The sequence below is a fragment of the Calonectris borealis genome, chromosome 1 (assembly GCF_964195595.1).
Source record: "Calonectris borealis chromosome 1, bCalBor7.hap1.2, whole genome shotgun sequence".
In the NCBI taxonomy this organism is placed as follows: domain Eukaryota; kingdom Metazoa; phylum Chordata; class Aves; order Procellariiformes; family Procellariidae; genus Calonectris; species Calonectris borealis.
In genome coordinates, this window is record NC_134312.1 from 93478752 (window position 1) to 93499826 (window position 21075).

The window sequence follows — 21075 nt, forward strand, 5'->3', positions numbered from 1 at the left end:
TTTGATAGTTGAAGATAAAAATAAGATGATCCCTTAGCCGTGTCTTCGCACAACTGAATAAACCGAGATTTTGCTTCTATGTCATGTGCTCTAGCTCCCTAATCACCGTGGTGGCCCTCCACTGGACTCTCACCAGTGTGTCAATGACTTTCTTTGCTGAGGAACCCAAAAGTGGACACCTTCTTTTGCCTCTAATGGGGAGCCCAAGATATGAAGATGACTTAGGAAATGCCCTAAGTAGCATACAAGCCTATTCTCTAAATTACTTTTCAGCATGAATTCTGCTGAAATAAACAATCCTTAAGAGGAAGAGAAAGGGAGGGAAGGAATATTTCTGGAGAATAAAAGTTTTTAAAAGTTTAGTACGATAAAGTGTTTAGAATGGGAGAAAGTCGTCTTTTGCATGACTTTTGCATGGCTCCAATGTACATGTAGTAAAAGTTGTAATAAGTAAGCATATTGGGCTATTTTGTTCAACTTAAGGTAATAGAAGAAATTCTGTAACATACCTGAGGCGATAGTACACAATGCTGCCAGTGCACTGTAAGGTTAAATTTGTAATCTGTCAGTTCACCACTGCTAGAGTACTGGTGACTTTACAAGCTGGTGTTCATGAGAACCTTTAAGGATTTAAGCAGAACCAGACAAATTCCTTACCCTGTATGGAGTTATAGTTTCATATACCTCCTCAGAATATAGTGTTCACATAACTCTAAGTATTCCTCCTTCTTTGGTATGATTTGCTTCCCTTCTTATTTGCTCTTGGACTGCATGGAACAAACTTTTATATCTTTCCCTGCTAGTTACATGGCATTACTTAACCACCTCAGTGCTCTGTTTTTTCCTCCTTTGTTCAAAATTACAGAGTTTATCCCTGTTCAGTAACCTTTTTTGAAGCACAAGTGACCAGGGCAAACATGTTACTCTGTTACTTCCCAGTATTTATCTTAGTCTTGCTCTCAGCATTAACAATTCTAATGTTTTCAAACCTGAGTGTAACACTAGTTATTGTATGGTGCTTGGCTGGGATTATCTGTTCCTGTCTCTCCTAGAGTCTTTGCTACTGTAAGCAAATTGTTTATTTTTTCTATGCTCAACTATGCCTTTGTAAAAGGAGAACAGTGACTTTTGCTATCTTATCTTGAAAAGGTAGCTGCTGCTTCACTTTGTTTCTTTCTTGCACATATACCCTATTAAATTAATGTAAAATCTGATACTAATTGGTCATATGTGATACTAAAACACAAATAATTTTCCAAGCTGCTTCTTACCTAATTTAGGTTAGAATTTGGGGTGAAGAGCATTAGGTTAGTTTAGGGTTTGGATTTTTTTCAAGCAGTGAGGTTTCTACCAGTTGCGTGAATACTAATTCTGTATTCTAATAGATGTCACTATTCAAGTTTTGTTGATTATTTGTCTTTTCCTTCATTTTTAAGACACTATAAAGCGCAGCACTTGGACAACTTCTCAAATCTCATAGGTAAAAAGTATAAAAAGGCTATTTTTAGACAATATACCGATGCCAGCTTCACTAAACGTCTGGAAAATCCTCGTCCCAAGGAAACTGGAATCTTGGGCCCTATTATCAGAGCTCAACTCAATGACAAAGTCAAAGTAAGTAACATAAATTCAGAGATTATTTATACTGTAGCATAATTTTCTGTTGGGCAGAGATACAAAAGAACTAGTTTGGTTTGCGTTTTTTGTTAAAAAATATAGCTAATGTTATAAATATTGGCCCTATTAAAAGTTATGATCACAAGTGACAGTGTTTAGCTTAAGTTTTTCAGCATTCCCTCTATAGTTTCCATGATTGTGCTTTATTTTGCAACATAAACACACTTCATTCACACTCTTTGTAAAATACATTTATATGTTGACACTGGTCCAAACTGGAAAAAGCTAGACCCAGGTGGACTTCTGTGGGGGGATTTAGATATGAGGCCAAACTTCATGAGTCCCTCATTCCTTATGTTGTTATTTTTTTTTGGCCGTTTTAGATAAAGGTACTCAGTTTTCACAGTTAAATGTTCTTTCAAGTAGTTATGAAGTGAAACTACAAAGCATTTGCTTTACAAGCTTGTGCTGCTGTCACATCCACTTGTCTTTCTGTTGTCACTTAATGATACATCACAGAATTTCATGACCTTTAATGGCCACCATAGTTCTGTGACTCTGAATTTGAGTTTAGCACGTTTCTTCTTTTTTTTCTGATTTCATCAAGAATAGGCAGGACATTTTGCCTTTTCCTCCCATATCCTCTTTGGGTCTTGGAATCTGAGACAAGATTTGTTTTTAAATCTGTTTAAATTTGTTTTCTCCTATATTGAAGCTTCTTAAAAACTTCAGTCAATAACTTCATATTCCCTGAGGTAGTGTCTGCTTAGTAGCTGGAAGAATAAGTGTTCTTTTTAGATTTTCCAGAGACCAGGTGTAAGAAGCTGAACTTCACTTAGTGGGCTCTACAAAGCCCAGCAGCAGGGTACCAGCATTTAGACTGTGGGTTTATATTATCAGACAATATTTAAGACATCCCTTCGCCTTCCCAGCACTTAGTGGGCTGAAACCGGGCAAATTCTACTGTAGCTGAAACTTTGTTATGTATTCATAGATTTGCTGAATACTAAATTCTTTTTATTTTAATTTGCCTATCAATATAGATTGTATTCAAAAATAAGGCCAGTCGACCCTACAGCATTTACTTCCATGGAGTGACACTTTCAAAGAACGCAGAAGGAGCTGATTATCCTCTGGATCCCACAGGTAAGAAATTTGTGAATTACATTTTGCATACCACTAGCTGTTGTGGAGGGTTTCGTTGCTTTGAAGGAGATGCTCTGGCTAGGAATGTGCATGACCGGGAGACCTCAATTTATGCTCTGCCTCTGCTGATGTGTTGTGTCGCCTTATAGCGAAACCAAGGTATTACCTGCAAAGCATAGACAAATACCCTTTTTTGGTGTCTTAGCTTTCTGTTCTTGTTTGTGATTTTAGAGAGAGACAAAATTTCATGCTGAACTTCAGTTATCTCAGAGGTAGCTTGAAATGGCATAACTGCACCAATTTCATTAAAAGGTGCAGCCTGATGTCATATAAAGATCTGGCTCTAAGTTTGTACCATTACTGTTCTCCTTCTTTATTTTTCCTTAGGCAATGGCACCCAGAATAGAGGAATTGAACCAGGGAAGACATACACTTACGAATGGAAAATTGCTAAAACAGACCAACCCACTGCACAGGATGCACAATGTATTACAAGGCTATATCATAGTGCTGTAGATATTGAGAGAGATATAGCCTCTGGGCTGATTGGCCCACTTCTGATTTGTAAAAGTGAAGCATTGACGCAGAAGGGTGTGCAGGTAATGTGTCTGGCAACCTCTTAGAGATAGATTTTGCTCAAATAAATTATTTGATCTACAGGGAATTTGGGTTTGCTCCCCTTAGAGAACTGTCGTGTAGAGAGCAATTAAACCAACAGGCTCCTGAAGAAATGACTTGAAGAAACAGTCCTCTAACTGTCCACAGCGGTAGAGGAATCATATTCTGATTTTCTTAGCAAAAGCAGCATTTCAACAAAAGGTCAGCCTGACTTGAAAGTCTATTTCTAGGCTTGATAATAAATTTTCCTGCTGCTCTTATACCTTCACACTCTAAAGACGTTCAGATCTGAGCTGGTCCCTTTCTGTAACAGAGAAAACTCAACAGGATGTGACAATCTCGGGCATCACTGAATCCAGAGCAACCCAAACAGCACGGAAGAGTTCTGGGAGAGTGGTTCTCTTTGCCATCCGTTGAAATCTTGCTTGGCAAAGACTTGAGCATCACTTGGGAGAAAAAAAATGTCAAAAGCTTGTGCTCAGGTCAAACCAGGAGGCTGGTCTTTTTGCAGAGAGCCCAGTCGTATCCCATCTGCGTATCAGCAGTGGCTTGCTCAGTGCTCCACCACAAGTTGGTTGCAGTCGTAGGATTGTCACCTTGAAGTCTTGACCCCCCGACTCCCTTTCACTTAGCCCTTGGATCACACCTACCGCAACTCTGGTGAAGCTTATATTGCTTACATAGTAAGTAAGAAAGATAGTAGGATTGAGTCCTTAGTACATGTCTCTGCTCATAAAATGTAACTGCTGTGTTGATTGTCTTTCAGAAAAAGGCAGATGGGGAGCAGCAGGCAATGTTTGCTGTGTTCGATGAAAATAAGAGCTGGTACATAGAGGATAACATCAAGGACTACTGCAGCAACCCTGCCAGTGTTAAAAGGGATGATCCCAAGTTCTATAACTCAAACATAATGCACAGTGAGTGGGATATTGAGCTGAATATTATGAAAGCTCATGTGAACCTGAGCATTCAATGGTTGCTTGTTCTCCGATGTAGTGCAATTGGGGAATTCTCTAGAGAGTCGGTGAACTTCTAACCATGCCGGTGGCACTGTATAGAAATATGCAGTATTTTAGGGACCAGGCTGGCTCTGGACCCTGAAGCAAAGGCAAGGGTTATTTAACTTTGTTGCAGCACCTGCTGCCTTGGAGATACTATTTCCAGAGCTGGAATCTCCATCAAGGCTATTGTGGTTTCAGCCCTGTGCCAGTCTCTTTCCAGGTGCAAATGTGAGTCCAGTTCAGTGCACTGATATCAAAGAACAGGAAGTTTTAAAAGTCTTAGTCTGAAAATATTGAGACCACTTCTATTTTGCTTTCCTTTCAGCAATAAATGGTTATGTGTCTGACAGCAGTGAAATCCTTGGATTTTGCCAAGATAGCGTGGTTCAGTGGCACTTCTCCAGTGTTGGCACTCATGATGAGATTGTCTCTGTTCGCCTTTCTGGGCACTCTTTTCTGTATCAAGGGAGATATGAAGATGTGTTGAACCTTTTCCCAATGAGTGGAGAATCGGTCACAGTGGAAATGGACAATGTTGGTAAGTGGTAAAACTATAGCGTTTGACAGCTCTTCTAAGACATTTTTTTAATCTCCAGTCTATAAGGACTTACCTAAATAGGAAAGAAAGATTTTCAGATAAACACAGTGCTGGAAGATGTTGAATCATTCCTCAGTGCAACTGATGTGTATGGAGTTTTGTTGGCTACACAGCCTTAGCACATAGCATAATTGTATTCTATACTGAGGCTCTTTTTGTTGGTTTTTTTTTTGTTGGGTTTTTTTTTCACTTCACAGTTAGTATTGGGGTTAGCAATGATCATTTTAAGGCAATTCTAAGACTGTCCTTGGAAACAATCCAATATCCACTCCACTGTATGATTCCCAATTTTGCCACTTGTCCATCCTGAGTTAGCTAAAATGGGCCAAGACTGTCAAATTGTGCTAGTCATTATTGGACAAAGTAGCTACACCTCACCTTAGCCTTGTGGTCATTTAGCAGTCTGCCTGACTGAATCAGATCACTGGTCCATCGGTATACATCTCAATGTCTAACTAGGATTAATACCGTATCTTGAAAAGGTGACACTAGAATCCATGTAGTCCACACTTACGGAATTACCTGCAAAAGGACAGAGATTCTTCCTCACTGAAGGCTGTGAGTGTTTAGTGATCATCCTAAAATCCCACAAGGTTTAGGTATCCTTATCCTATTTAAAATACCAATGATTTTTTGTATCTTTTATCTATTTAAATAACAAATTCTTTATGTCCTCAAAGCTTGTTTTTGTTGCTTGCACAGCATCAAGACCTTATAAGTTAACAATGTATTGTATGTTAAGTGGTTTTTATTGTTCAAGACTAGGGAACCATTAAAACTTCATCAGACTTTATGGAAACCTCCCCAGTAATGAAATTGTACTTCTGCTTGATTTTGGTATGTAATCTGTTCTTTCTATCTAGGGCATGTTGTCTTTTGTAAATTTGCTGTTGCTAGAAATAAGGAAAGCTATCAGGTCACTTCAAACTCTGATAAATCAGAAAAATTGTGACCTTTTTAATAAAAAAGCTGGTTTTCTCAAGCTCTGTTAATTCTGTCTATTCTGTCATTTCTGCTAGTTCCAAAAGCAAGCTGTAACAAGCAAAGAACTTGATTTGATGCTGTTTAGGGAAACAGATTGTATTTTGTTCTCTGCAGATCCTACTTTCAAATGGAGAACTTATCTTCTGACTTGGTTTTAGAGGAATTATTACAACCTTTAAGTTAATCCAAGATGCCTCAGATTGGCAGCTTAATGTTTTGTGTCCAGATTGGAAATTCAAATTACTTTACTCTTTTAAAGATCATCCTTTATGCATTCAAACGCTTTTAAAATACTATGTTTGCTAGATGTTTGTCAACGTTGCCTGGGAACTTATTTGTTCTGTTCAGAATGCTCTATCTGTGTGGCAATGTATACAACACTAAGGACAGGACAAAATTAAAACTCTGTCTCAAAAGATCCCAATCTTAGATCCAGATCTAAACATAGGATCCTTTCTATTGTTTCTTTCTTTTTCATATCCATCTCTTTCATAGGTTATGTTTGGACTCAGATCCTAGGTACAGCTTAATCTGTGGAGAAAAGCTCCAGCTCTTAGATATATTTATTTATATGTGTTGTTATTTATTTACATTTATTAATTTTTTTTTCACTGCAGTGAGAGGTCACGGAAATCCCAGATGAGGATTAGCACTTTGCTGTAGCAGGTGCTGTAGAAACAAACCCAGCAACTTGCCCTGACCACTTAGATGATAGGCAATGTCCACTCTTGTAACTACTGCATATTAGAAAAACACTTTTATTTCAATTGCAGGTACTTGGCTTTTAGCATCCTGGGGTACCCCAGAGATGAGTTACGGCATGAGGCTGAGATTCAGAGATGCCAGATGTGACCATGAGGAAGATTACATGTTTGATGTTGTGGATTTCACTTACACCAAGACTGATAAAAAGGCTGTTTCCACCTCAGTTGAAGATGTGCGAGAAGAAGAAGTAGATAAGGAGGATATGGATTATCAGGATTACCTGGCTTCTTTTTACTCCATCCGAAGCTCAAGGAAGGCAACAGGCGATGAAGAAAAACAAAACCTTACAGCACTGGCCTGGGAGCAGTACGAAGGCACCGATGCTGCGAGTTCTCAGGTGGCGGCTGGCTCAGGTCTGACAGCTATAAATAGCAGTGAATCCACAAGCACCTATAAGTTCTTAGAAACTCGTATCACTCCTCTTCCCCCAATCGAGGCTGAAACATTCCAGTCAAATCACACATCAGTCACAGCAAAAGAGGACTTATTTTTAGCTAGCACAAGTGATGGAAAGGCTGACTTGGAATTTGAGAATAGAAGCCAAAGCAATTATGAAATAGATCATGGTAACATGTCTGCAGGTGAGCACTTGCTGAGCAATGGGGAAGGCCAAATGGATGTTGCAGAAGAGCTTCCAACTGATGGAAAGGACAGTACATTTTTTTCAGAAAAGCATCAAGAGGAAAGCACAGGAAGAGGAGATTATAACATTAATAGGAAAAGGAAAAGGCGAAACTCACTGGCCATTAAGTTTTACTCCATCCAAAAGATGAATGCCCTTCTAAATCATGTGCGAAATAAAAATGTCTCATTTTCTGACAAGACAAGTGCACCTCATTCTGTGCATCATGCAGAGAACACATCCGATATAGACATGGTGGGAACTGGCCAGCTTCCAAATGATTATGATGATGAACTGGAGGAGGAAGAAACCAAGATGGAAGATGCCATGCATGTAGTTAACTTGACGCTTGCTTTGGACCTCATTGCAGGAGATGGGTCTAATGCATCCAGCCTCTCTGAACCCAAGCTACCCAAAGATAAACAAGCAGACGCTTTTTCTTTAGATCATACGTTAGGCAATACAAGCCCTAATTCCAGCCCTGCACTAGTGAAGAGCTTACTAGAAGCATCAATGCCCAGGGCTGGGAAATATTCATCTAAAATGACAAATGAGGAATGGAATTTGGTGTCTGCAAAGGGGAGTCTGGGATTAGAGGCAAATTTAGATAAATCTGTTAGTCGTAAGTTAAATCATCGTGGCAGAAATGGTACAGCATTCATAAATAAGAAGCATATGAAGAAGTATCAAGGGTTCTCACATCTAATGGGAGAAAAACATAAAGGGAGCCACATGCACCCAACTCTGAAAGGAAAGGAGAGGAACAAGAATGATACTTTGAGTACATCTGGAACCTTCATCAAGATCCGAAGGAAAAAAAAGGAATATCCAAAAATGACCCACTTGCTGAGCCCAAGGAGTAAAAAGCCCCAAAAAATCACCAATTCTGTGGCAGGGTTTGGCCGTACGCTGTTTCCAAGTGAGACCAACCACACGACACTGCCGTGTTGCACTAACATCACAGGGGCACCCGGTGAGGCCAACCATACAGTGGATCTGAGTAGAGCCAGACATGGAGAGTCGCTAAATTACACGCTCACCCCGCGGCAGCTTAAGCCATCGATCACGATTGGGCTTCCCCAAGAAAATGGAGGCTACGAATATGTTATGGAAGGATATTACAGCGAGGAAACATCAGGTGGTGAATACGAATACCATTATGTGAGCTTTGATGACCCATACATGACGGACCCAAAAGTGAATATCAACGAACAACGTAACCCAGACAACATTGCTGAACATTACCTGCGTAGCAAAGGGAATGAGAGGAGATACTATATTGCAGCTAAAGAGGTCTGCTGGAACTATGCAGGATATAAAAAAAGGTTTGGCTAAATCATTTGCTTTCATTTTGCACACCATCCTGATACATACTAGCAGAATGTTGATGCACATGCTGATAAATTTAAGAACATCTGTAATGTGCAATGTGATTTCCAACATTTCAGTTGCAGAACCCCAAGAATTTTCCATGGGAGGCTGGGACCCCCCTAGAACGTCAAAGAGAGAGATTACTATAATCAAGAGCAACACAACTAAGAAGTCCTCTTCCCCGCCCTCCCCCCTTTTTTTTTTCCTAACCCACTTTTGCGGATTCACTAGAGACATTCTTCAAAACAGAAGTTGAAAAACCCACTGTAAGAGGTCAAGAGGGAAACTTCCAGTTAGTTTTGTTTTACTTGAATGACCTGTTTTACTTCCTCCTTGAGTTCTTCTCTGTAGTAGAGACAGGATAGAGACCTCCTTGTACAAAGTCTTTCCAGGAATTTAATGGACTGACTGACTTAATATAGACAAGATGTTCTTGTAGACAGGATGAAATCACAGGTTCTAGCACTAGCAAGAAGTGGCTCTGGTGTCTCAGTTCTCTACTGTAAAATGGGATAGCACTTTCCAACTTCACAAGGCTGCAGTACTGAAAAATATATGAAAGATTCAAAGTGATTAACCACACTGGTGACTGCCTTATACTTAAAGTAAAGATAAAGCTGCATGAATTATTGCATTGTTGTTCCTACTGTTTAGAGAAATCAGGAGGTGACTGGATCACAAACCCTAACATTGAGGGGTTTTCTTACATTTTGACAGGGAAGACTGCCCACTATGCCACAGCAAAGAGTGTATGTGACTTGAGAGAAACTTTATACTAAAAATTCACTATCTTAATTCACACAAATTAGGATCGGTGCTCACCCTACAATGTGTAGAATTCCTAGTCACTTTTCATCAAAAAGCTGAACTTTGTGGCCCTTGAAATGAACGAGACCAAAACTGCCACAACTTAAGGTTTTTATCAAAAGCAGCAAAAACAGGAGCAAGAAAATTTTCCTTATACAAAATTTAGCTCCAAACATATATTATTTCTCAAACTGCATTTCCATTTTATTTGATTGATATTTTTCAGTATTCTCCAGGTTTACTCCTGCCTCATCTCAGTCCGTATAAATGGCACTTGCAAAAACGTCAGAAACCAGAATTTCTTTTTGCACTTGCAAAATAAAGAAATGCTTATGCTCAGAGCTCTATATAGATCTCCCCAGTGAGGTTCATCCTCAGCTGGTGTGAGGTGCATAGTTCCAGTAAAATTAACAGAACCCATGGCATATACTGTCTCAGTGCGTTGAAGAGCTGAAAACCAGCCTTTCTTCCTACTAGATGACTTCAGTTAAGTTTCCGGTTTTTGCAGAATTGATAATGAGGCAAGGTTTATAGGGAATGAGAATATGTTTTATCAGAATAATAGCATTTTGGTGCTTCTATTTAAGGTCTGAAGAATGGTTTGAATGCCTAAAAGCTTATTTTTTCTTACCAGCTCTGTGTGGCAAAACGCAGATACAATCAAAATGCGTTTCTGTTAGCTTTCCAGAGAAGGTACGTGTGTGAGACAGTAGGGTATGGGTGGTAGGCTCACTACACTCTGAGCTAAGCTCTGATTCAGGTTATTAAGGCTAATGGTAAAAAAGGAAAATAGAGCTCAGGTGGGTTTTCAGAGACTAGTTGGAGATTTTCAGTCATAGCTGACCAACTCTGTGAAGGATCACATATACAACTGTAGAACTAGAATTGCTTAAACATTGCAAGTCACGATTTTCAGAATCATCTGACATTTTTTTGTGTGTTTATTCTTTATATTCTAAAATGTTCCTGCTGTATGAGTTCTCAGATTTCATCAAAGCTATTATTTCTGATTCACTGTGTGGGTTTTTAATTGGGGATTTCCTTTCAGTACAATGATGAATGACAAAACCTGTAAAGATGGCACCACACAAAAGGTGATTTTCCAAAGCTATACAGACAGTACCTTTACGACTCTTCAGGATGAAGACGAATATAAAGAACACCTTGGCATCCTGGGGCCAGTCATCCGGGCTGAAGTGGACGATGTTATCCTCGTAGGTCAATGTTTTGAATATGTGTGCAGGATAAGATTCTTACGGCAATCTTACAGTGTGACATAGAATGGGTCTAAAAATACCACAAATTTTTAAAAAATCATGATGGGGAAACAGTTTTCAAAGCTAGAAATTGCAGCGTGGATATACAAGCACAGTGATGTGTTTCCTTGAAACACGTCCTTTTTCTCTCCTATCCACAGTAAATTCACTTCTGTTTTTCTTTCTTATGGTTCCCAACATTAAATACTGGCTTATCAGTCTGACGTAAAATGAGATTTAAGTTTAACATTAAAAAAAAAAAAAGTTTTTTAAACCCAGATTGCACTGAAAATACTACTTTTTATATGTAAAGGGAGCTTCTTAATTTTTTTAAAATAAATTAGTAAATTTGTATTCGAGATGAATGTGTATATTTGTCCAAAAAGTGTATTTTCCTCTGAAAACTTTTGCTCTAAATGGGTTGGTTAGCTCTAATACAAACAACAAAGATGGAGAGGAACTGTGATACAGTGGTATATTTGCATTAGGAAGCACATTGCTGTAGAGTTCCCCTCCTCTCATCCTTCTTCATCCAGTCTTCCAACACACAGCGATGGACTTAGATGGGCAGAGTAGATCTCACTGCTTTCTGCTTATCTCAGTAGGAGTACTGAACACATTGCACAGGAACACATTAAGCTACATTTGAAAACATGAGTAAGAGAAGAAACAGGCTATTTTAGCTTGGGAGCGTCTTTCTCTAAGGAGAGGAAAATATGTAATCTCCCTATCCTCGTGCTTCCGTGGGACAAGTGAGCAGCACTAATTTCAGCGAGAGTGATACATACAGAGGTCTAGTGTTACTGTTTTGTGCCCTTCAGTACGACTGTGTAGCAAAGCGTAAGAGGTAGAAACTCCCCGTCTCCCTGCTTGCTGTAACCAAGCATATCCAGGTGTGAAGGGCAGCAGTAAAAGTCCTAGGAACCTAGACTCAGTAGAAGACAGAGTTAGACTCATGCTTTCTACTTTTTAATTAACTACCTGCATCAAAGAGGGTGACTGCGTGGAGATGTCAAAAGCTATCCCGGCCAGCTTTGCCATGCACAATGTAGCCTGTAATCATTATACAAACCTTGACCCTGGTTTGAGGTCATGGGAATGTATTGTGTGGGGACTTTGGTTGAGGCCTGAATTTGCTGAACAGAATCTATTTCTTCTTCTTTTTTTTTTTTTTTTTAGGTTCATTTTAAGAATCTGGCATCCAGACCGTATTCCCTCCATGCTCATGGACTGCTCTATGAAAAGTCCTCTGAGGGAAGCATTTATGATGATGATTCTACTGCTTGGTTTAAGGAAGATGACAAAGTTCAGCCAAATAACAGTTATATATATGTATGGTATGCAAACAGGCGATCGGGACCTGTGCAGTCAGGAGCAGCTTGTCGGTCCTGGATCTACTACTCCGATTTAAATCTGGTAAGGAAATCAAAATAAAAGTGGTAGTGTTGCTGGGGTTGATCACAGAATCACAGAAACATTTATGTTGGAAGGGATCACTAGAGATCATCTAGTCCGCGCCTCCCAACTCAAGCAGGGTTAGCTAGAGTAGGTTGTCCAGGACCATGTCCAGTCAGGTTTTGAGTATCTCCAAATGTTGTTACTGTAGAAATGTAAGCTGCAGAACACGTTTTGGATAGCTGTCCGTTATTTTGGGCCTGATGTTCCCATCTGACATTTAATCTCTTACACTCAGTTAAAAAAGGATATAAGCTGTGGAAGAATTCTGTTGGGGAACTCTTTGGTAGACTGAGCAGGGGAAAGTAAAGATACAAGGCAATGGCAATTCTGGCCTCTGCTTTAAATTTTTAGGGCCTGATGCATTTCTATAGAATGCTATGGGTTTTTTTGACATCTTTTGGGAAATCCACTTTTACCTCTAATGTGAGTTTATTACCTTCTAGGAGAAAGATATTCACTCTGGTTTGATTGGGCCAATACTGATCTGTCAAAAAGGAACCTTCAGTAAGTCAAACAACAGCAGAACATCGACCCGAGACTTTTTCTTGCTTTTTATGGTCTTTGATGAAGAGAAAAGCTGGTACTTTGACAAACATTCTAGAAGGCCTTGTACTGAGGAAACCCAAGAAATGCAGCAATGCCACAAATTCTATGGTACTTATTTCATTTTGCCAAGTATTCAGTTTATTGGGGTAGAGGGGAAGGTGTTGGGGGAGGTATCTCAGCTCACAGTGCCTTTGAACATGCATAAATCCCGCGCGTTAATTATGTGAATGTTTTTTTGCTGTTCTCCATTGTACCTATAATAGTTATAGTTTTATATGTAAAGATTAGCATTGACTGGAAATTTGTTATTAAAATGAAGAAAGGACATATTAGACTGAAACTTTCAACAGAAAACTTCTCTCTCACGCTCACATACATCTACCCCCCCATATTTAAGAAAAAAAGAAAAAAGAAAACCAAAAAACCCTCTTTTCAGTAAGAAGCTAATACCCTGAAAACTTTTTGCAAGAAAATTAAAAATATTGTAATAATTTGTCAAATCAACTATTTCTACTGAGGAATTCGAAGCAGCTGTAGGACAGCCCTTCATATACCTCTCTGTGGATACAGAGGTTTTAGTCATGTAGAGTTAAGTAAGTGGCTGACTGTTCAAAGGTAACCTTTTTTTTCTCTTTGAAATAATGGTCAGTAAGGAAACTCTGTGTTTCTGTCTCTGCAAATCTGATGCTTGTGGGCTGTAAGTGATCATGTTTGAAAACAGCATGTTGAGAAGTGGAATCTGCCTTTTGAAAATGTAGTCTATAATGTGGTCTATAAAATCAGTTATTAATTGAAGGTGTCAGTTGTGACTGTACAGCTGTGGAAATGTAAGCTGCAGAACACGTTTTGGATGGCTCTCCTTTCTTTTGGGCCTGATGTTCCCATCTGACATTTAATTTCTTCACCTCCTTGTTCTCCTGGCCGCCATGTGTTACAAGCAAGCTCTGGTAATGTCCCTGGATTTTCTGAATTGATGTACGTAAAGTGTGTAGCACTTTGAATTGGAAAAAGTGGTGTTTTTCCCAAATGCATTACTTCATTAAATATTTTACTCATTTTAATAACTACATTCTAGCACTCTGAGACTGTTTTGTGAGTGGTTTTCCTTACTAACAATTTTTTTTTTTCCAGCCATTAATGGGATTACCTACAATTTACAAGGCTTGAGGATGTATGAAGGTGAACTGGTCCGATGGCATTTGCTGAATATGGGTGGGCCAAAAGACATTCATGTTGTTCATTTTCATGGACAGACCTTCATAGAACAAGGAGAGCCAAGGCATCAGCTTGGTACATACGCACTCCTTCCAGGTAAGTATCAGAGCAGAGTAAGTTCTACGGGGTGACTATTGCAGTCTGTTGTCATCATACCAACGTAATGGTGAACTGGAGTTGGCTTTGGACACAGTAAGAAAGAGATTGAGAGCACTGACAGTTCATTTGCCTGTGATGGTCAGAAGGAAAGTCATCACTTCGCACCTCACTTAACACTGTGGGAGGGGGGAAATAAAGATAACATGGCTGTCCTCTAAAACTGGAAATATGAGTAAAGTTACAGACAAAACTTAAGTGCTTGGACAAATGTCTTCCTCTCAATGAGAAGGGATATATACGGAAAATAAATAGCAGTATGGTCTGCAGCACTGCCTTCTGTTTTGCGCTTTCCTTGCCACTCGCCAGCTATGTGAGCAGGTTTCTCTCCTTTATTGCATCTCTCTTCCTATCTCCAAAGTAGGTCATAGTGCTGGGCTTGGCTTTGGAAGGTGCTCAACAGTAAAGGTCAGTATTGGAAAAAGGAAGTCAGTAGGATAGTGTCAGCCACCGATTCCTCGTGAAATGACGCATGTACGATAGCGCAGCAATCCTGTTCGTGCATCCCCAGGCTTCAATGCCGCTGAAGTCTCACTGACGTTTGCTGGGAAAGACTATTGGTATCTGGCTCAGTACGGTGAGGGTTTCTTTTTATAATGTCAAGATGAGTGTGATACAGAAGAGAAAAAAACAAATGTGAGCCCTTGGAGAATTCTTATGAGAGAAGAGAAAAAGCATTCATTAGGCCACAGGATATACTCCTTTGCCCATCACTGTCAGCAGTCTGAGTGTGCAATAAAAGCACCTATGAAGCCTGTATTGCCAGCTACAAGTGTTCAAAAAAAAACCCAAAACACCCCAGTGAACAAGGAGATCAAAATAACAGGATTGGCTTGGAATAACAGGAGTTTATTCTAGTGAATATTAGGTGGCTTATTCACTATTTAAGCTTTTTAAGGTGATGTTTTTCAGGACGACATATTCATATGTTTTTGTTTAAATGGGAACCAGAATTATCATGTCTGCACTAACTAGGAAGATAAGAAAAGCAACGAAGCATGTACTGTGCTTTCTAAGAAGTGCAGCCATCAGCCTAAACCATATCTGCTTCCTGCTCAATCCTTGGCCCTCCTGGGGCATGCAGAAAGTGAGGGGAGGGCCCATACATCTGATTTTCCCGCATCTACTTTTGGCTTCTTTACATCCATCCTTTACATTACTTGACCAACACGCTGGGGCAGCAGGAGTAAGAACCATAATCAGCACCACAGAATTAACATCCCTACATTATGTAATAAACTTAATAGCACTGTTCATTACATGGTTCGGCATTGTATTTAGTGTGCAGATATCTGTTGTTACATTCAGGCATCCAAGGTTTTGTACTCTGCACCAGCAGCAAAAGTTAGGTTTTGATCTGGTCACTTAATTCCGATCTCAGTCTCCAGCTGCAACTTGCTTGCTAAGAAAAAAATGATTGAGATGGTGGTAGTTGTTGCTTTCTCTGCAATGTGTAGCAGGTTATTTATTTTTTCTGGATTAAGTAATAGGATGATCTTTGGTTTAACATCCAGCCTTGCTAACATCAACCTTATAATGCTAACATTTCTGATACGTTTCTCTTCCATTTTTTTCAAGGCTCATTTAGAACAATTGAAATGAAACCGCAGAGACCTGGCTGGTGGCTTTTAGACACTGAAGTGGGGGAATATCAGCAAGCAGGAATGCAGGCATCCTATTTGGTTATAGAGAAAGGTACTGAACTAAGGTGGTTTTTGGCTGGGGGAGTCAAGCTATAATGTCATCTCTATCCTTTCAGGATCACTAAAAATAAATTTGGGAGATTGTTCTGCAAAAACCCAATGCAGATTCTCTCTGCTTTCAAGGAGGAGGTGGAGTTGTTACTGTAAATTTATTCTAGAAGAAAAAATGTTTAGCCTCTAGCATACTAGCTTTGAATTATTTAGCATACTAGCTTTGAATTTGAGGTTTCCTCACAGTGACCAGTGGATTAATCTGCTGAGAGAAATTGCAGAGATTAACTAGGCCCTCTCTGGGAAGAGAGTGATGATGTTACAGTATTACTAAGAATTGTTCTGAATGATGTTGTCTTAGAAGATTCCACCAGAATATATGGAATATATGGAGTAGCCCTCCTTTTCTTTAACAACAGACTTACTGTGCTCTCTTTAGAGTGCAGGATTCCAATGGGTCTAGCAAGTGGAGTTATACTCGATTCGCAAATCAACGCTTCAGATCACATAGGTGAGTTCATGTACTTGAAAAGGTCCAGGCATGCTCCTGAACATCCCCAGCAAAGTATTGCAGTTCCATATTCTTTTGGCATCTCATGATACGTCTTACAAGATCAGTTCAGCAGTGAATCAACTGTCAGGTTAAAAAGCTCTCGAGTGCTGCAAGCAGAGACTGTGAGCCATACTAGGTAACCCTCATCATTGTATTTTAACAGTGCAACAGGTCTACTGTCAGTAGCACAAGCCTGAGAGTCAAGGAGTCCTCTGTCTATGGCCGGCTGGATGACCTGGAACAAATCCAGCTTTATCTTTTTTGTCCTTTGGGTTCCCTGCTTGAAGATCAACAGCAAGTGTTCAAAAAGCTTATGAGATTTGCATGTGGTATGAGTTGTGAAAGGACCAAATGTATCTGTTATGAAAGATTTGGGAACCTGGCATCCAGAGCAATGACAGAGTCTTTAATTTATCAAGTTTGTTCCTGGTATAGAAGTGGGATCATTTGATAGAGAAATTGATAGACAGTGGCAAATCAAGGTATACAGGTTACACACGCATGCAGGAACACGCATCCTTTCCCTTGAAATAACAAATAAATTACTTATTTTGGAAAACTGTTTTTTATGTGGATTTAATTTTCTTTCTTGATTTCCCACCACAGTGTTATGAAATATTGAAAGCTGTGTTGTCATATATATTTCGTATCAGTTGTTAACATGGAAACCTACTTATGCAGAGGGAAGCTCTCTGCCACGAACGTAAAGCACATTTTGTGTCTGATCCCGCTGGCGGCCAAAACTTGTTTAGCAAACTCTAGACCCTGGTTCCAAATCAGTAGACAGTACATTACATAAAAGGCTTTTATTTTTAAAGTCATTCTGCCAACTATAAAACCTTGCAGGGTAACAGCCGACTTTCAGTTGCTGACCATGTCCAGATTATCCTAGATGATGGTTTTAGAGTCTATTGGTTGGGTTTTTTCCCCAAGACAAGACAGATTGGAAAAGAACTGAAGCACTCAACATCAGTAGCTAGTTACAGCCTCCATTTTTTTTCAGTACCTCTCTTTAAATTCTTGCTTTATTCATATTTTCTGTCTAGACTATTGGGAACCTAAATTAGCCCGATTAGACAATTCTGGAACATACAATGCTTGGAGCACTACGATGGAAAAAGAACAACTCCCTTGGATCCAGGTATGGTTGGTACAACATGTGCTTGACCATCACTGAGCCTGGGTATGGCCATACAATCCTGCGTTGTGATTTTCCTGCAACTTGTTTTAAAAGGTCAAGCTGCTCTTGTTCTTGCTGAGAAGACTGCTGGGGAAAACTGCAAAGAGGCAGCAAGCTTGATTGGTGATACCATAAACTGTCCACCTCCCCTGGAGTAACCCAGTCTCTACTGCTATTGAGGCCCATTGACTGGACAGTTACCCTCACAATTTAGACTGTAACTGTTTTGTAGGCAAATGGAGTCATTCTTTCCATTACTTTTTTTTTCCTCCACTACCTAACAGTATATATTTATATTTATGTATGTATTTAAAGTATAATACTCTCAAACATTACTTCAGATAGTTTTGTGTGTGTTTGTTTTGGATGCTTCTGTGTCCAACTTGACATAGCACAGTGGGGGTTCACAAGGAAATTAAGCTTATAGTTATGGCTTCAAGCACTATATCATTCAGTCATCTCACTTCTTCCATCTTTTTCTTCCATCCCAATCACTTTTGCACCAGATAGCCAATTTGCACCCAAGTTTAGGGAAGATAGTTGATTTTCTTACAAATCTCATTAAAATTGGCAGTTGGGAGAAAAGACAGACTCAAACTAGTGTTGCAATGTGAGTTCAATAGGTGGCTGTTATATTTGGCTTGCTAACATTTGACATGCTAGCAAGTTAGCGGAGGTGAAGTAGGGGGAGAAGGTTGGAGGATCTGCTGAGGAACTGGAATAATGTTAGGAAGAGAAAGAATTTGATAGGAGACATGGTAGTGAGAAGCTGAGGCTAGTGCAGTAAAGCATGGAGAGATGTGGAGGGCATATCCCGAAGAATGAGTTTCACTGCTGGTAGGAACATCTTGCTGATTTGATTTTATGTGCTAAGTTTTTGGATCTAATATCAGCAGGAATGGTGGCTTTTCAGCACTTTAGAATGTCATATGCCTTTTCTCAGCCTGGGTATCCAAAAGTAGAGGCAGCTTATGAAAACATGAGCCTTGAATTTCTCCATATTCCTTTTGCCTACCTGTAAAATGAGGATAGCAGAGTTCTGCCTAGCACGGGGAGACAGATATTTTTGAGGTGTCTTTGTGGTGCTGTGCTGAACACTGTAAAATGGCCTCTGAAATTAAATGCACATGCAAATAAATACACAAATGAAATGAGAGAGACAGCATTAATTTGGACTCGGGCATCTGCTTGTATTCCTCCTGAGAGTGTTAGTGTTGTGGGTTTTAAAATGCAGGGCTCAAAGCTGTTGTGTAGATGCAAAGAATGAAATGGATTTCACTGTGCATTACTGGTTTTATAAACGCTGTTTGCTGTTCCTAGGTGGACTTTCAAAGACAAGTTCTGTTAACTGGGATACAGACGCAGGGAGCTAAGCAGTTTTTAAAGTCCTTGTACATCCAGAAGTTCTTTATTGTTTACAGCAAAGACAAACGGAAGTGGACCACCTTCAAAGGAGACAGCTCTTCCACACAAAAGGTCTGTACATGCCATAGGGGTTGTGACAACCTAGGTAGCATCACTGGATGATGCAGTGAGGTGACAGCTGTATGTTAAGAGATAGTGGGGGAAAAAATGATGGCCTTTAGCCACTTAATAATACAGCTTGAGGGCCCCAAGGGCATTTACCAATCTAATCAGATTCAGACCAGAAGACATTATAAGGTGAGACTGGGGTTTAGATTGGCCCTGTGACCTTGACTGTATAGAGTCTGGCTTTCTCACAAGCAACTTTCCCTACTTTTATTTCCTAAGCCCATGTCAGCTTCTTGATGCAAGCAGGAAGCTGAACTAAAAATCAGGCCCTACCTCATTCGGGACTCGATCCTCCTTCCTCTCCCTCCCTTCCTGTTGTCACAACAGTTGAATGTAAAACTGAATTGCCTGCAGAAAGTCTGTGTAATAAGCGTGGCCATACCCTGCAAGAGGTTCATTTATGCCCGACCTCTCCAGCCCTACCAGTTACAGCTCCCTTCAGTTCACCCTGAGGTTTCTGTGGTACAAATCCCGAATCAAAAACCTGTTGTCTCTTACCTCTCCCTTTGCCTCCTTACTAATGCCTTCTTACAGACTTACGTAGTGCGTAGAAATGGGTTGCTTATTTGAACTGAGGCCTTCAGGCACTTCCAAATATGCTAAGATGGGACCATGAAATATTTCAAGTTGCCCTGCAGCATAGGATGCTCCATCACAGTGGATGGGGGCTAATGGTATAAAAAAGACTACTTTTGTAAAAGAGCGGGTTTTCAGCATCCAACCCTGTGTTTACATTAAATTAACTCCATGTGGATTTTTTTTTCTTTTTTTCCTAAATAGATTTTTGAAGGTAATTCCGATGCCTACGGGGTAAAAGAGAACATCATTGATCCCCCTATTATTGCTAGGTACATCAGAGTCTACCCAACGGAGGCCTACAACAGGCCTGCTCTTCGCATGGAGCTCCTGGGCTGTGAAGTAGATGGTAAGAATGTGTTGTCTGCTGGTCCTTCCTTTCTGGCAAAATTTTTACCCGATACATTAAATGAAGCTAAAATTGTGGGTGTTCTCAATTCCAACACTGTTGCTTAGGCTATGGCTACTTGGATGAACTGGAGATAACATGGTGCTTCTCTTAACAGGTTGCTCTTTGCCACTTGGAATGGAGAATGAAGAGATCAAGAATACCCAGATAACAGCCTCGTCTGTTAAGACATCCTGGTTTAACACATGGGACCCTTCACTTGCTCGTCTCAATCAGAAAGGAAGAATAAATGCCTGGCGAGCCAAGGTAACAAGTGAAAAACAGGGACGACAGCAAGACAGCTACCGTTAATAAATTTATGCTGCCTGTGTGCTCATGCGCTTCCTGCACGCTGTGTCCAGCGCCAAGCACGATAGGGCTACTCACAGGTCTTTAGCCATCCTTTGGCAAGAAGCCCATTCAGCTCTTCCAGTAGAAAACTTGTTGAGCTTCTGGCAACAGCAATGAAATCATATTTTGAGAGATGGATGGTGTCCTCTGGGCCAGAGCCTGCAGCACTTCCCTGCAGAAATAGCCCTCTTAATTTCAGGAGATTAATACTGGTTGACTATTTGGCTCCAAGGGGTTAAAGAAAACCTTCCTGGGTTGGTTTATAGGCAGTGCAGCTTAATGGATAATGGGCCTGGATGACCTTCAGCAAGGCATGTGAGCTTCTGTGTTTCAAAATGGAGCTGCATTTCTTTACAAAGCACCTTGAGATTTGCTGGAAGCTACTGTTTTGCATAAGCATTTGGTATTAGTATTATGTATTGCATTTTAATACTGGAGATAAATCTATGTTATTTTTCATTATGTATTGAAAATTAATGTGGAAATCTTAAGACACCAAATACACCATCTGCAGTGAAGAAGTTAATTGGATGGACCACCAAGAACGCTTGTGACTTTTGCCTCAGCTTTACTCTTCTGCACTTTTTTGATACAGTTTTGTAGCATTTTGATGCAGTTTTAACTATCTTTAAATAGGATT

General features: G+C 40.0%; 1 protein-coding gene across 4 annotated transcripts in view; it reads left to right on the forward strand.

The window, feature by feature from the left end:
• Nucleotides 1-21075, forward strand: part of F5 (coagulation factor V) — a 40314-nt gene that overhangs the window by 16275 nt on the left and 2964 nt on the right. For all 4 annotated transcript variants that reach the window (XM_075167378.1, XM_075167388.1, XM_075167409.1 and 1 more), the window contains 16 exons: nucleotides 1437-1614; nucleotides 2661-2763; nucleotides 3151-3362; nucleotides 4148-4298; nucleotides 4708-4920; nucleotides 6738-8676; nucleotides 10578-10743; nucleotides 11965-12201; nucleotides 12687-12897; nucleotides 13921-14100; nucleotides 15739-15855; nucleotides 16294-16365; nucleotides 17454-17548; nucleotides 18908-19063; nucleotides 19901-20045; nucleotides 20203-20351. In XM_075167378.1, coding sequence (XP_075023479.1) covers nucleotides 1437-1614; nucleotides 2661-2763; nucleotides 3151-3362; nucleotides 4148-4298; nucleotides 4708-4920; nucleotides 6738-8676; nucleotides 10578-10743; nucleotides 11965-12201; nucleotides 12687-12897; nucleotides 13921-14100; nucleotides 15739-15855; nucleotides 16294-16365; nucleotides 17454-17548; nucleotides 18908-19063; nucleotides 19901-20045; nucleotides 20203-20351 — 4324 coding nt within the window. The remainder of the gene's footprint in view (nucleotides 1-1436; nucleotides 1615-2660; nucleotides 2764-3150; nucleotides 3363-4147; nucleotides 4299-4707; nucleotides 4921-6737; nucleotides 8677-10577; nucleotides 10744-11964; nucleotides 12202-12686; nucleotides 12898-13920; nucleotides 14101-15738; nucleotides 15856-16293; nucleotides 16366-17453; nucleotides 17549-18907; nucleotides 19064-19900; nucleotides 20046-20202; nucleotides 20352-21075) is intronic.